Source organism: Aquila chrysaetos, chromosome Z (genome assembly GCF_900496995.4).
Source record: "Aquila chrysaetos chrysaetos chromosome Z, bAquChr1.4, whole genome shotgun sequence".
Taxonomy (NCBI): Eukaryota; Metazoa; Chordata; class Aves; order Accipitriformes; family Accipitridae; genus Aquila; species Aquila chrysaetos.
In genome coordinates, this window is record NC_044030.1 from 22,802,898 (window position 1) to 22,818,165 (window position 15,268).

The window sequence follows — 15,268 nt, forward strand, 5'->3', positions numbered from 1 at the left end:
GCCAGTGACAGTATTCTGCTGCTGCAGGCAGTTTATTTCATGTGAGATATAAACCTGCTGTTTTTAACAGTGTTTGGCCCTTATAACTGCTGTGCCACTCTGAAAAAACATGAGAGTTAATCTCAAAGGCTGGAATAATTTCAACTCAAACCATATTCCTTTTGTCTGTCACCATTCCTCTAGCCTTTTTGCGGGGGGCTGGGAAGGGGCACTTAATATTTCTCTCCCCTGGTAACTTGACATAAACAGCTGTTCTGTGCCATTTTGCCAGTGGTGTCTATATCAATAATCTCGTTCCATTTTAGCATTTTTGCTGTAAACAGGCAGAACTCAATCTATGTCATTAAATCAACATCTGGCCCCAGTTATCCGGACATACTGGGAGAAAAGATGTCTACTTTTCTCTCCATATTCTTGCTATTGTATGGGGTAATTTATTTATTTGCCTGCAGAGAAGTCTTCTACGTATTAGCACTTCCCTCCTGCCCTCCTTCACAGGAAGGATACCAAAGGAGAGCTGTCTATTTTCGGGGGAGGCAGGGCATGTAGTAGAGCATCTCCTGCCTAGTCCTCTTCTCAGAAGGCTCTATGCATTTCTGAAGTGCTCAACCTTGAGCTGCATTGGCTGTCTTCTTCTTTTTTAACTCTTAGTGGGATGTGGAGAAGCAAAGGAACTTACTTACAGCCCCATTTTGACTCATCTTATGGAGAGAGCAAGACTTCAAGTAAATTTCATGAACTTCTGTTGGCTCAGGGTTGGAGAACAGAGGGAGAGCAAAGCTAGAAAGCTTAGTGTTGAGGATGGGAGAGAAGCAGGAAATGCAGCAAAATTACAAGGGACTTATTCAAGGGAATGTTGAGAGTGGTAGGGGATAGAAGCTGTGATACGTGAGAACTAATTGGAGAGAATTCGGTGTTTGTGAGGGAGCAGATGGATTTCTTGGAACAATCTACCAGGGTAATGGAGAATTAATTAATTGGAGACTTTCACAAAATTCATTGGGTGCCTCAGTAAGTAAGCACAGAGAGCAGATTCATTTTTTTGAGGACACTATGCGAATAAGGGTTTCCAATGCGTTAATTTATTTTGCAGTCCCTATGTGTTTATTAGTGGAATTTGTATTTTGGAAACTAGATTCAGAGCTTTCTTCTGGATTTTCTGGAGAGAGTAAGGCAGTTAGAGAGGTTGGGAATGGAGAGAGAGTAAATGGGAGAAATACAGAAAGAGTGGAAGAAAGCTCTGCGAATGAAAATGTGGTAAGCTTCAATGTGCAACAAGAGATTGCTTTATGCTGGAGAGTAACTGACACAGGTGCAGTAACAACTAGATCAGGTGATCTAGTAACAACTAGGGTGAACCTGCAAGTTAAACACAGCCTCATATATTTAATGTGATTTTTGTACTTTTTAAAAAAGAACCTGTAAAGATTTGTTTAAAAAAAAAAAAAAAAGACTAAGGCAGCAGAATTTATTAATAATGTAAAGTACATGATACCTCTAGATGTGTATAATAGACACTGCTTTTCATTACATGGCTCATTTTAGCCTCCTTTCCTTTCCTCCCCCCCCCTCCAAAAACATTTAAATTTGTAATGCTGGTAAAGGCACTATTTCAAAGGGACAGGCACCTGCTGGCTTTGGCCTGTTGTGAACATGCATGTCAGTGTATATACATGCATACGCATACATATACATAGCACAAGTGAGAAAATGGATACTTTCTTCATCCAAGTTTTGAAGAAATGGTCTTATATATGTGTGCTGTTTTAAATGGTAATAAGATAAGCAGAAATATTATAGGAAAAGATCGCTGAAGGACTCAGAGAGCAACAGGAAAGTATACTGAAGTGATTAAATACAAAATTTATTATTATTTTTAGGCCCTACAGAAAATCCTAAGAAGCTTTTCTCTTTTTGTATGCTAAATACTAATCTAATCTTATTTCCTCTTTAGCAATTGCTGTAACCTTGAGACAATTGTTAAGAACAGGGTATTCTGCATTTTTTTACTAATATTCTGGGGTTTAAAAGTTGTATTGATCCCCCCCCTTTATTTATGCACTAGAAGTGGGATGTGTTCAAATTTTCAACCCGTGCAGGAAAAAAAGCAGGACTTTTAAATGATGCTGCTCACTAATTATTTTGATGCCTTGACAGTTTACCAGCCCGTAATTACTGACTTTTCCTATTACTCTGAACGGAAATAGCTGTAGCGTGTTCACTATATTTACCAGGGATGAATCACCTGATGCCTGCCATACTTCCACAGCAAAGGAGAAACTTCAATTAAAAACTCTGCAAAATGCAGTAGTAACATCTTGGGGGTTTGTTTTATTGTTTTCAGGGTGCTGGGTGCACTGCACTGGTGGTAGCTGTGGTGGCAAGGAAGTTAGAACTTACCAAAGCTGAAAAACATGTGCATAATTTCATGATGGACACCCAGCTAACTAAAAGAGTAAGTCACACTTTATATTCACAAATGAAAGGAAATGTGTGTTAATTTATTTCTGCATTTGTTTTCAATAGTCTCCTGCTCCATCCTCCGACTGAACTTTTTCATGGGTGCAATTTTGCAAGGAGGAGGAAGTGAATGCCTTGAGCTTTTCTCTGAACTGAGGGCAACTGCGAGTTCTCGGCAGACTCTGAGGATTTGAATACTCTTCTGTAGAGGGTCCTTGCACCTGAAAGATAATTGGTATAACCAACAGTTAAATGCTGTGAAACTAAAGACTTATATTAAACTAAAAAAAACTTTTCACGCAGCATATGAGAATATATAAAATTTTTGTAGCTAAAATAGGTGAAATGACTGATATATACAAGAATTTCAAGCTATGAAGGATGTTCTTAAGACAAAGACATATTCATAGTTTGTGCGAGACAGTCTTTCCAGTTCCTTTGTGTACTCAGCACAGGGCTCACTTGCCGACCCACAGTACTGAAGTGCCTTGAAAGATGTTTGTAGGTAATAATACTTTTAGAAGATGTTATTTTAAAAAAAAACTGTAGAAATCATTAGAATTAATAAAAAGAAATTTTAAAGTTTTCCTTATGAAATATGATTTAAATTACATCTTGTGAAATGAAAGAATGCAGCGAACAAGGCAATAGATATCCTTTATTGAAATAAAACAGGTCAGTGTTGAGGGAACAAGGAAATGAGTAGGAGCTACACAGTCCTCTCAATTTGTTTAATCTTCGTTACTGAGACGAGCCAATGTGGAGAAGGTCCGTACGCTCACAACACGAGCTCAGCAGAGCTTGTCCTTACTGATGGTGTGGAGAGGGATGTCCATGCCTGAGCTGGAAACGAGGGCTCTGCTCCAGGCAGGAAGGAGTTGGCTGGCTCACCGCAGGTCTGTGCAGCGGTGCAGTGCTGCGCTGCCACGGGTCCTCTGCTGCAGAGAGCCACGTCATGTCTCTACACGCTGTGTTTCCAGGACATGTCGGCACACAGCTCTGGTTGTGCTGGCTCCCTTGTTTCTATGCTGGTCACCACTAGCAGCCTGTATCTCCCCTAAGCAGTCACGGTGGGGAAAGACTAGGGATGAGTGGGAAGGCAGTTCTCATGTAAGTATAAAGGGTGTCCGACTTGGAGTGTCTATCTGAACTTGTTGATGTACACTCGTACTATAGTCAATTAAGGTCTTGTTGATACTAGACCACAGACAGCAATTTGTCCCTTCCTAACACAGGCACTTTTCTAGTGTAATCTGACAGCTGAGCTCAAAGTGTCTTTCAGGAGAGAAAAAACATTTTGTAAAGATTGGCAAGATTTTGAGTCTGGTGTTCATTTGTGCCTGTTAAAGTTTATTTTATTCAGCTGTCCTTCATATAAATCTACACATCAGTCTATTACTGTATCCAAGTGGTGCTTGGGTAGCTTCAAACTCATGAAACTCAAAGCACATGAAAAGCAAACCAAGCAAACAAATCTGACATGCACATCAGATCACAAATCAGTTATGCGGATACTAGAGAGGTTTCCTCACAGCCTGAAGATAGCCGTACCTTGTGGAAATGCAAGGACTAGGTAGAGATTTTGAGGAGGTCTCTGAAATGTAATTGTGCTTCCACTGAAGTCAGGACCAAGGTTCTCCAACACTTCTATAGGTACAAGGTGGGGACCCCTTGCTGGGAAGAGCTACTGCATGGCATTCCTGCAATGCCTTTACCTAGACATTGACTTAACTTTGATGCTGCAGTGACTGGCAGGATATAAATTTGGAGGGAGGAAAAATCAAGATGAATAATAAGGACAGTTTGCAAGTAACCTAGTCATTCTGTCATTAATCAACATTGCATTGAAATTCTTTGTCTGTTGTTTTCAAGCAAATTTTGGAGCACCAAAGAAGGAACTGGAGGTGGTCTTACCCTTAACATTTTATGGAAAGCCTAATTTTAAAAAAAAATTTAAAGCACTTATGAAATAGAACACTGGCCGCATTAATTGACAAGATACTTTTTCATCTCCTCAGAGAATGGTAAAAAAGAAACAAGAATAAAAAAGTAAACAAAAAAAGAAAAAAAATATGTTCAAACATCGCTGAAATTTAAAAGACTCTTAAATGGCTAAGAGAATTAAGAGGTAGTAACCATAGAACAAGAAAGAGAGAAATTTTATGATCCTATTAAATAAATTTAGTTAATTACCATACAGATAATGCATTAGTATTTCCTCACTGTAATTTATATTGCTATAAACACCAAATGGTGGCTAACTCTTTAAAAGAGGGACAAATTCTTTCCCGATGCAAAGAGAGCTGGTCCCAATATTATAAGTAACACAGGAATTGCTCAACAGTCCCCTTGGTCCAGTTACAGCTTTCTGCCCTCAGTGCTGCAGCTTCTTGATGTCCCCACTTCCCACAGTTAGGCAGGGTTTTAAGTGCTTTAGAAAGAGTTTATACCAGAAAAGACAAAACATGACATAATGCTACTTTTGTCAGCCTGGTGTTTTTCTTTTATTAAACAGGTGAAAAATGCAGCGGCCAATGTACTCAGGGAAACATGGTTAATTTATAAAAACACAAAGCTGGTTAAAAAGATAGACCATGCGAAAGTAAGGAAACATCAACGCAAATTCTTGCAAGCTATTCATCAGTAAGTACTATTTTGCTTTGTTTTCCTCTCCAGGTGTTTTCTCTCTTAGTTTCCCTTTCCCTCATAGTCACTCTTAGTCCCCATGTCCCATCCTGCCCCCTCCCTTCTCTCCCCACTCCCCTCCCCTTCACAGAACATTGCTCTTGAGGTTGATTTTTCTCTCAGAGTAAGAAAAAGATAAGGTTTTAGTGTATTACCTGTTTACAAAAAAAAAACCCTATGATGGCTGTGTATGTCTAATCTAGGGTAAATCAAATTTGTTTGTATTTTTTTTGGAAGTTTCCCATGCTTCTTGAATTATCTAAGACTTTTTTTGTCTTTTGCCACTGGGACTGTCCTTTGTTGTTACGTATTTGCTTTCAGGTAGTAAGATACAAGCTACAATAGACAGAAGAAAATGAAAAAAGTTTCATTTGTAGTAGATGTTTTAAGAATTTAAAATCAGAATGATGGGATAGAAGAGAGCCTATGAGTATGTATATAGTGTTTAATGAAAAGAATATACATCAAGCATCATTGTACAGCGCAACAGCAATTAGTTGCCTCTCTCCACCATATAGTCTCAGTGCATAAAATCAAATGTTGGTATGTCGGCTATGACCCCTGGCATCTGTTCTAGAAAAAGGGACTATATGCCAACAGTTGGTGCGTGACCTTTGAGCACCTCTGGCATGATTCACATGAGTTCTTCCCCTCTACTGAAATCTTAAGAGGTTGAAAACAAGCCTGAGAACTGTAGCCAGTAGTAGGATTAAGCTGAATTATGGTATTGCCCGACTGTAAGTATTTATCTAAAGTTCACAATACATATTTGTCATAAAGCACATCAAAACCAGCAGAATTGCACAATGATTCAGTTGCTATTCCTTGGACTACATGGGAGTTAAAAAGGGACTTTTGTCCCCAGGAACCACACATTCTTCTTGAGGAATGGTCAGGATCCATGCCACTATTTGTCTGCTCTACCTGAGGCAGCCATTTGTACAGCCTATGGAATTAGTTTCCAGGAGATACTGGGGAGATGTAGATAAATTAAGTTTAATTTTGAACTGATGTTTTAATAACTTTTGAGTGTGGGTCTGTGTCTGAGCCAGCCTGTGAGGAGATGTGAGGGAAGCATCCAGCAGGAAAGGAACACTTATGTGTCATCTTGCAGGAAAGACAGGAAGGAAAGGCCAGGTTACCATATTTCCTGTTAGTAAATTTAGGCTAACAGTCATTGTTTCTGTGTTTCATAGCAATGTTTTACAGCAATGGGTAGCTAAGCTTAAGGTATGAGTATTCTATAAACCTTGATTACTATATTATATTTAACAAACTTGCAGGATTAAATTTTACTGTGCTATTGCAGAAATACTTGAAGGAATAGAAAGACGACAAAAGGCGAGGCATTTTTATGTGGATATAAAAAGTATATTTTTCCCAGTTTGGTCATCCTGCTTAGCTTAAAGGATTGGGAGGCAGAGAGGAGTGGCAGAGGTTCTGGGACAGAGTATGGCATGTCCTCTGCATCCTTTGCTGGACTCGAATCCTTGTTTGCAAAGGTTATTCCTTAATGTTTTAACTTTGCTATTTATTTTGTGTGTGTCTGTGTGTGTGTCTGTGTGTGTGCGCACACTCATGTTCAGAGAAGAATCTAAAAAGCACAGCAGGCTCGATCTGCATGTTTATGTATCATTCAAGCCCAGAAGATCTTCACAGGATATAAAGTGGTGTTCTGAACCTGCCTTAAAAATTCATTAATGAGGTGGGGTGAAAAAGGTGGCAGCAGTAATTTTTTCCTCGCTGTGCCAGCCAAACTTTGAACAGCTGTGTTAATAATGCATTTCCCTCTTGTCCTTCAGCACTTTGCATCCCATTTCCAAAAGTTTTGTATTTAAGGAAAAAAAAAAAAAAAGGATCATTTTCTCAATATGCTGAAGAATTTGCTGTGGATGAAAACATTGCTCTCTAGCAGTTTGCTTTCTTCCAGCTGTAGCAGAGTAGATGAGTGCAAATTACTTTTTCTCCCTTTGCATCTCTGAACTTTTCTCCAGTGACTCATGGTAGTATATGGCTCTTTTCCATCTTTCTGGATTCTTAGGTTTTTATTGGTCCCCCTCCTTCACCTTTCCAACCACTTCACTGGAGACAGAAATAAAAGGAGTGAAGTTTCAGGGCCACTTTTATACAAGAAACCAGAACAGATCATGGTAACAGTCTCAAACTCACAGTCACAGCTCTAAAACTGCCTTCGGCTAGTCTGCGTCTTTTTTGCTTCTCATGCACGCTAAATAAGATGAAGGTGAAATCATCAGTCTAAATGATACTATTAAAAGACATTTTATGTATGGTATGAATAAGAAAATGTACAGATGATAGTTAATGGGAAAGTTTGAAGCTATTGCAGGTTCCTTCTTCATGAATGCAAGTGCATTAGACTGCACTTCAGGCAGTTACTGATTGAAAGAAGTAGCAACTCCCTAGGACTTACCACCTGCTGAATCGAGCCCACTGTGCTCATTTGGTTGTTTTAGTATATTTTACAGTTTGTTTTCTTTTGTTTTGTCTCTTTATTTCAACAAAATGAAAATAGAGCTCGGAAGTAAGTTGTATAAGCTGTTCCTTTCTAAATTTGCAGAATTTACTACTGTCTGCATGCAAAAAATAGAGTCTTTATTTGTGAACTTCAGTGGTCTGATTGCTGCCATGGAAATGCGATCGAGAATCATGATCTTTTGCTGTGATAAGTGAAGTTCATAAAATTAAGTTGTTTCATATTTTCTTTTAATGAATTTAGGAACGAAAGTCTGACAGTTTTCTTTAAATCCGGCTGCTGCAGCTAAAGACTTGCCATTATCTAGAGATACATTTTTACAGTCTGTGATAGGTATTGGGTTGGTTACCAAGAGGAATTATCATGTTGGTGTCAGCTGGTAGTTGTATTGCTACAATAACAACATGTTTCTTGGAATTTTAAAATTAAAATACTAACTGACAAACAGATGAGTTAATGAATCTTAAGAAAAGCAGAAAACACATGTTCCACAAATTGAGAGATGCTCACCAAAACACTGGGGTTATCATTCTCCAGTCAAATCATTACATGCTTACCTCTGAGTAATTATTCTGTTCTGAGACTGTGATGATAAAACTCCATACCTTGGAGACTGCTCTGTATTTTTTGCTTTAGAATAACTCCAGTTCATAGTCTGCATTTATGCTGTGCTCTGAAGGAAGCCTCCAGGGAAAGAAGAGCATATGACATGCCAGTAACAAGCCACTGGAATGTCAGTTTTATGTGAACAATTGATTTCTACCTTAACAGTTATTTCCATGTGTTTTAAAAGATATTTCACTCTTCACAAGTTACTTTCTCATGGCAGTTAGCCTAGATATGCAAGGCAGTGCTTGGTAACTAAAGATACGAACAGAAACTTCCTGATTTTGGAATATCTCCAAGAAAGCTTTCTTTAAACAAGCTTTCTAAGTAACACCATCACTGAGAAATAGGCAGAATATACATTAGCAACCCACCTGCCACAAAATGCTGCCAAACTTATTTTCATGTGACAGCTGACCAAATGGTTGGCTTGGTTGGCCCTTGACATACTAGTAGACTGCATGGTATCTTGTAACACATTGTTTATAACTTGATATGTTGTTTTTGAAAAAATGCTATTTCCTGCTTAGAACAGCCACCAGAAAAGTCACTGAAAGTCCAAGGATTTCTCTGTTGGGAAATGTTGAACAAATGACTCGTACTTAAGGGCAAAATTGCTTATTTGTGAAAATTGCATCTGCAAACCACTCCTCTAGTAGTTAATCTGAAAAACATGGACTTTGTTTCAGGGGACACGTAAGAAAGGTCATGTGTGTATATATATATATATATATATATATCTTTCAAAGAATGTGCATCACTAATAATAATGCAGATAGGCAGGCATCAAAGAGAAAAATATACCCTTGCTGCTTCTTTCATAGCTTTTCAGTGCTGTAGTTTAAATAGTGCATTGAAAAGAAATGTCTAATGTAAGTTTAAAATGTAATTATATTTAGAATCACAAATTATGTAAGCAAATCAAATGTATTGGCAAGTGTGTTGGTTATTTAGCTGCTGGTCAGATGGAAGTTCTGTTTAAAGTAATGAGAAACTCACTTATCACTGTATTTCCATCAGGTTCAAACACCTGCTAACCCAATCCATTTCCGACAGAACAGGGCTAATACCTGTATCTAGTCATGTAGGCATGGGAAGATTCTTGATTGCTACAACATTAATGACAAAAAACAGTTGCTCTATGTTTCTTCCTATATCTACTTGTCACGATACTGAGGCTTTCAGGAATGTTTTGGCTTTCTTTCATGTAGTCTGGATAAATTGTTATCTCCCTTCTTGAATTCAACTTTGACCATGGCAAATGGTATTCTCAAGGACATCACATTCCCCTGCTCTTTCCTTTTTTGCGGTGTTGAAGAAGCATGCTTCTCATTGTAGCAGGCACATGACCAATTCTGACTTTACACAAAGTACTCAAGGCATTGTCCATGCAGTTATTTGCTCTTGTAAGTTTTGTGCATGCTTTTTAGAAATCCTAATATGACCACATACACAAAAAAAACTGACTTAACATTCCACTTTTTAGATTAAGAAGTGTAAAAATGGAACAAAGGAAGCTGAATGATCAAGCCAACACTTTGGTGGACCTGGCAAAGGTTAGTAGGCACTTACTGTTGTTTTAATATTCATCCTTTCAAAATGAAGAGTTTGTAAGTGAAAATGTTATGCATTATACATGCAAATATTGTTAACAAGTTTGTTATTTGTAGAAAATGAAAATATGTGTGTGTTTTGTGGTCACACCTACTGAATGAAACATCTTGTTTATGGCTCTGACAAAAGTTTGAATGCACCATAAATTTTTTTTTTGTGCATTTGAACAAGATTTCACAGTTGAGAGGCTGATCCTGAGAGCTCCTGAAGCGACTGCAGTGGTCATGGTAAATGCTGAACTGTGAGTCGGCCGTAGTAGTGTAGTGCTGTGTAGTAAAGAGATTTCCCATCCGGTTCTAGTGACTGTGCCATGAGGGACCATAGTACACAGGCTCTCACACAGACTGGAATTAGAGGTTCTGGTTTTCCGTTCCTGTTGTGTTATGCAGCAGTGACTTTGGACAAGTAAATTTAGGTCTGTATTTGTTTAAGTTTTTATAATGAATAATAGCTGCCTACTTTGCCTATACATCGTAAGGCTTTATTAATCTTTTTTAAGCCATTTGAGATGAGGTAAAACAGGCTATTCAGTTGCAAACTGCTTGTCTATTGTTGCTGGGATTTTTCATTAATATCAAATAACAACTAGAGAGTGAGAGGGCTGAGCTGATAACATTCCAGGTTTCACATTAGACCTCAGTATTTAACAGTTACTTTGATCTTAATTTGAGGCTACATTAGAGGCATTAATGGGCTTTTCCTGAGGGTTTCTTGTACACCTCTTCATGTACCTTACAACCTCCCTCAATTTAAAGTGCATCAAAGCAAAGATTAAACTCTTCAGTGTTCACTCCCCTTTTGCTTTAGAGAACCACCAGACAACTTCGGTTGCTGAAAATACATTTCAGTCTAATGCTTCTCACAACTGATAAGGACTTTACTATTTAACATAGACTACTTTGCTTTCAAGGGTTATACTAGCATCTTGAAACAGGGAGCAGAGAAATGGGTTATTGAAACTCATGTGATACTGAAGTGCTTTACATTTCAGGCAGTCATTCAATTAATATTCATTCCCTTTGGATGGTTTATAAACTTCAACCAGTTTGTCTACTGAATTACATCCAGTTTTGACTCTAGTTAAGTCTAATCTGAAGTCTCAGTCTATCAGAGGGAGAAATTTAGTCATTATTTTTAACCGGTTCCAAGTCTCTATGAAATAACACATTTCAGATTACATTTTTACTGACCACTATGGCATTTTAAAGTACACCCTATACACTTGCTGTAACCAAACACTGTTTTGTAGAGGGCAGATAGTCTGGGGAATGCAGAAGTAGAGAAGCATACAATGGAGTTTTTCCTCCTTGCACTACATTTCAAAAACAATCCACTCACCTACTCTTACTACAGCCAGTTCAAGAAAACTTCGTCAGTTTAAGGAGAAAGCAAATGAACAACATTTGTGTTCTGCTTAGAAGAATGAGGTTGTTTAAAACCAGAGGAAATAGAGAAGAGTCAAGGATGGATCACAGCTTTGGAGCCTTCGGTCTTCTGGTGGCTTACACAACTGACTGTTGACAAAGCTTAGCATGGTGCATTTCTAAGAACCTGAACTTCCAAAAAAGCTCTCGTCGTTTGTCTAATTCATTTAGACCTTGTCATCTAAAGTGTTACTCAAAATACATTACATTTCTGCTCAGCAAATTTAGTAGAAGGTTTATTCTGTATCTACAAGGAAAATTATTTCACAAGACTAGATATTGTTATAATATTCATATCCTTTTTTTTGTGAAGTGCAAAAGGATTTACAAACCCTTGTAGAGTTGTGCTACTTGTTACAGTATCTGTAAGGTCTCTCTAAACCTTTGTTTACATCCTTCTACTTTCAGACTCAAAACATCATGTATGACATGATTTCTGACTTAAATGAAAGAAGTGAAGATTTTGAGAAGAGAATTGTTACTCTGGAAACTAAACTGGAAACTTTAATTGGTAGCATTCAAGCTCTTCCTGGACTGATTAGCCAGACAATCAGCCAGCAACAGAGGGATTTCCTCGAGGCTCAGATACAGAATTATGATAAGCATGTTGCCTACAGTGCTGAACGATCACGATCTTTGTCAAGAAGAAGGAGATCATCCTCCACAGCACCACCAACCTCATCAGAGAGTAGCTAGAAGAGAATAAGTTAACCACAAAATAAAGACTTTTTGCCATCATATGGTCAATATTTTAGCTTTTATTGTAAAGCCCTATGGTTCTAACCAGTGTTATCTGGGTTCTGATGTCAGAATCCTGGAAACCTGAACACATTTTAGGCCAAAATGAGTGAAAACTCTTCTTTTTTCCCCCCTCCTCCTCTCAGATGCACAGTGAATGCACCTATTATTGCTATATTAGATTGTTCCTCCTGTAATTTCACTAACTTTTTATTCATGCACTTCAAACAAACTTTACTACTACAGTATATAATATAATAAAAAGGTTAATTTCTGCACATAGTTGCTTGGTTACTTGGACTTAACAACTAAAAAAAGCTCACAATTTAAAGGCCTAATTATAAACTTTTAAGAATCAAAATTGAAGCTTAATAATTATCTCTCAGTATGAAAACTAATTCTCTAAACTTTGCTTGCAGTGGAGGGGGAAAAAAATCAATATTCATCTATCAGTGTGCTGTATATGTATAGTCATTTTAAAAGGTCACTGACAGCTTCGATTTCTGAAGTGATTAATTAAAAATACAGTTTATCCTAGAAAATAAGTTATGAAGTACGCTATGGGTTTTTTAAATCTTCTTAGGGCTGTTGTTTAACATGCATTGGTACACACACATAGATAATATATATACATATATACTTATGTATATAAAATTATTTATGCAATGCCCATGGCAAAGATCTTTTAAACTGACTATTTGTAAAGCTACTGGCATGCAAAAAGCACAGGTAAAGTCCTGTTCATTTATTCAGAGTCTCATAATTACGCCAGGTAAGTATGTCCAGACAGAAGCATCACTTTCAAGCTGGCAGTCTCCCATTAATATTATTTGGGTTTTGAAAGTGTTAGGTTGCTAGTTTCTCCACTCCCTTTTTTTGTGTTTAATGTTTCTGGTGAATGACTGACACACAGAGTTATAGTATACACAATTGTGTGATGGCAGCACAGTGTTCTGTATACGTTATGTTTGGGTAATCCCCATGGTTTCTGCTATGCAGTCAAGCTTAGCAAGACACTTTTAGCAATATTTCCAAAAACTGTTGCAAAAAAAACCTGCTGTAGACTGGAGTTATGGCAGTGGGGTATCTGTGATGCTTTACTTTCATGCATAAATAATGTGGTCTTCTGCTTTCTTGAAAAAAAAAAACCCACACAGCATAATGTACACATTTGTGAAAAAGATCTGGCTGACTTTTTGCCTGGTTTATATTCCAGAATAGGAAAACTAAGTAAGCTTAAATGCTCAGTACATGCGACTTGCATTCACAGTTCCTAATTATAAACAGAGAATTATTTGGCTTCATGAAATATTTTATAGTATTTGCTATTTATGAAATATACTAGTCTCCCCCTTCCCCCTTCCCCCTCCCCCCTCAATTTACAGACAAGGGTAACACTATAGCTGAGTATAACAAGTAGGCTTGTTTCCGAGGAATGCTACATCTGCCTAGAATTAACTAACATGCAGGTGAAGGAAATGGGCATTGCTTCATGAGACATCATGAGTTCTGGGCAGTAGTGACAGGCAGGGAAGATAGTAATGCAGAAAGTCAGGGCAGAGCTGTGCTGGACAAGACAGAAGAGCTGTTCTTCCCAGCACCTGAAATTCCCCAAACCAAATACATAATCTGAAAAACAGCAGGTGCTTTAGGCCTGTTTAAAATAAAGGGTCTGCTTTTGGGGGGGGTTACAAAATATATAACTGATGAATAGAAGTTAAATCCAGAGGCATTGCTTGTTTACAAAAAGGTCGAGCGTTACTCCAACACTTTTTATGTCCTTGAGAAAGGTGATGACTTTGCAGTATTTTTCCCCCTAGATGAGCAGGAGAGTTGCATGCCTTTGGAGTGCCTTGTTTACCAGGCTATGGTATTTTGTGACTGGAAACAATAAGCAGTATGCACAGTATTTGCAGTTCTGCTTTTGTTTTTATGAAGTTCATTCCCAAAGAAAAAGATGGATATTACATAGTGCTAATACCGTGCTAGCCCACTCCTAAACTACATCAGATTTTTGAGTGGTCATGAGGCCACCCGCTTTACACTCTTGGCAGGATTAGAAGTAGTGATTAATAATATTGGAAATTAATAGTCAAGTTTCAGAATTCTTTTTTTGAAGCTTTTTTCTGTCCATTCTCCCATTTTTTGTGTTTCATTTAGAATATTTTTCCTGTCATTGAATGTGAAATACACTTGCTGTAGTTTAAATACATTCCTTTTTGTCCTGTCAGCTTGAACTAGCTCTTTTGTTGTTTACATCTTTTTTATATTTAAGACATGGTTTTTTTCTCATCTGGGTTGTACAACTGGGTTTTTAAAGAACTGTAGCTCCACGTTGAAAATTCTTGCCAATCTGTCAGAGTTAAGTTTGAATTAAGATCCAGCTATAAGTATTGAGCTGGTTTATTCTGATGTGAAAGAGCAACTGTAATCTTTGACCTCTCAATGTCTTTTACACAGTAGGACGCAGGAGCTTGAACCTACTAAATTCTTGTATCAGCTTTATGCACGCAGGGCTGTGAAATGTACCAGGATTATCCCCATCAGTAGGGCTCTCTAACAATCTGCCAAATTCTTTTGGATTCCTGTCTTTGTTTTTAAAGCAAATAACAAATGATGACATCATGGAATACTCCAGTTCAATTTCTTAATTTACTCTAAAGTTCACTACAAAAATTTTATCTGCATTTTTGGTACTGATGATTCTTTTCTTCTAATACCCGGTTCTGAAAAGCACTTAAGTGCTACATGTGAATGCAGTCAAAGAAAAGGTAGATATAAACTTAAGTTTAGGAGAGCCAAAGCAGTACGGGTTTGATTTTCTTACTCCTGATAAAAAACTCCTTTTAATCTTTCCTTGTTTGAGTTTTGTAGTACCACAAATTCAATTACTGGGTTTTTTTATTTCTAAAACTTAAGCTCCTTCACCGTGTTCAGTGTTTGAGCTCACCAAAAGGAAAAAGTGGTGTTATGACACATCTCTGAAACTGCTTGTGTGGTTGAACGTAGATTTTACTTTGTCTACAAATGACAAGGAATCTTTCTCAAAGCATAAGGCATAGTTACTATGTTACAGTTGAAAAGCTTCATGCACCTCTTGCTTTAGTCTCACCAATAGGAAAATTCAGCTTTCAGTTGCTATTGGACTTCTCCTTTTCACTACATTCCAGACACCACTTCCATTTATCAGTTACTTTGGAGTCTTGTTGCTAATCCCTGCATTTTTAATGACACTTAGCAAAGATAT

The 15,268-nt window shown here is 37.7% G+C and overlaps 1 protein-coding gene across 6 annotated transcripts in view; it reads left to right on the top strand.

Annotated features, from left to right (window-relative positions):
* Window positions 1-14,871, top strand: part of KCNN2 (potassium calcium-activated channel subfamily N member 2) — a 77,029-nt gene extending 62,158 nt beyond the window's left edge. Inside the window, exons 6-11 of one of the 6 annotated variants that reach the window (XM_030004440.2) lie at window positions 2,345-2,455; window positions 4,976-5,103; window positions 7,679-7,687; window positions 9,732-9,801; window positions 10,031-10,100; window positions 11,692-11,806. In XM_030004440.2, the coding sequence (XP_029860300.1) occupies window positions 2,345-2,455; window positions 4,976-5,103; window positions 7,679-7,687; window positions 9,732-9,801; window positions 10,031-10,051 (339 nt within the window). In that variant the 3' untranslated portion in view covers window positions 10,052-10,100; window positions 11,692-11,806. Of the gene's footprint in view, window positions 1-2,344; window positions 2,456-4,975; window positions 5,104-7,678; window positions 7,688-9,731; window positions 9,802-10,030; window positions 10,101-11,691 lie in introns of those variants that run through there. The other 5 variants (XM_030004439.2, XM_030004441.2, XM_030004437.2 and 2 more) reach the window with 5 other exon arrangements.
* Window positions 14,872-15,268: the final 397 nt, after the last annotated feature.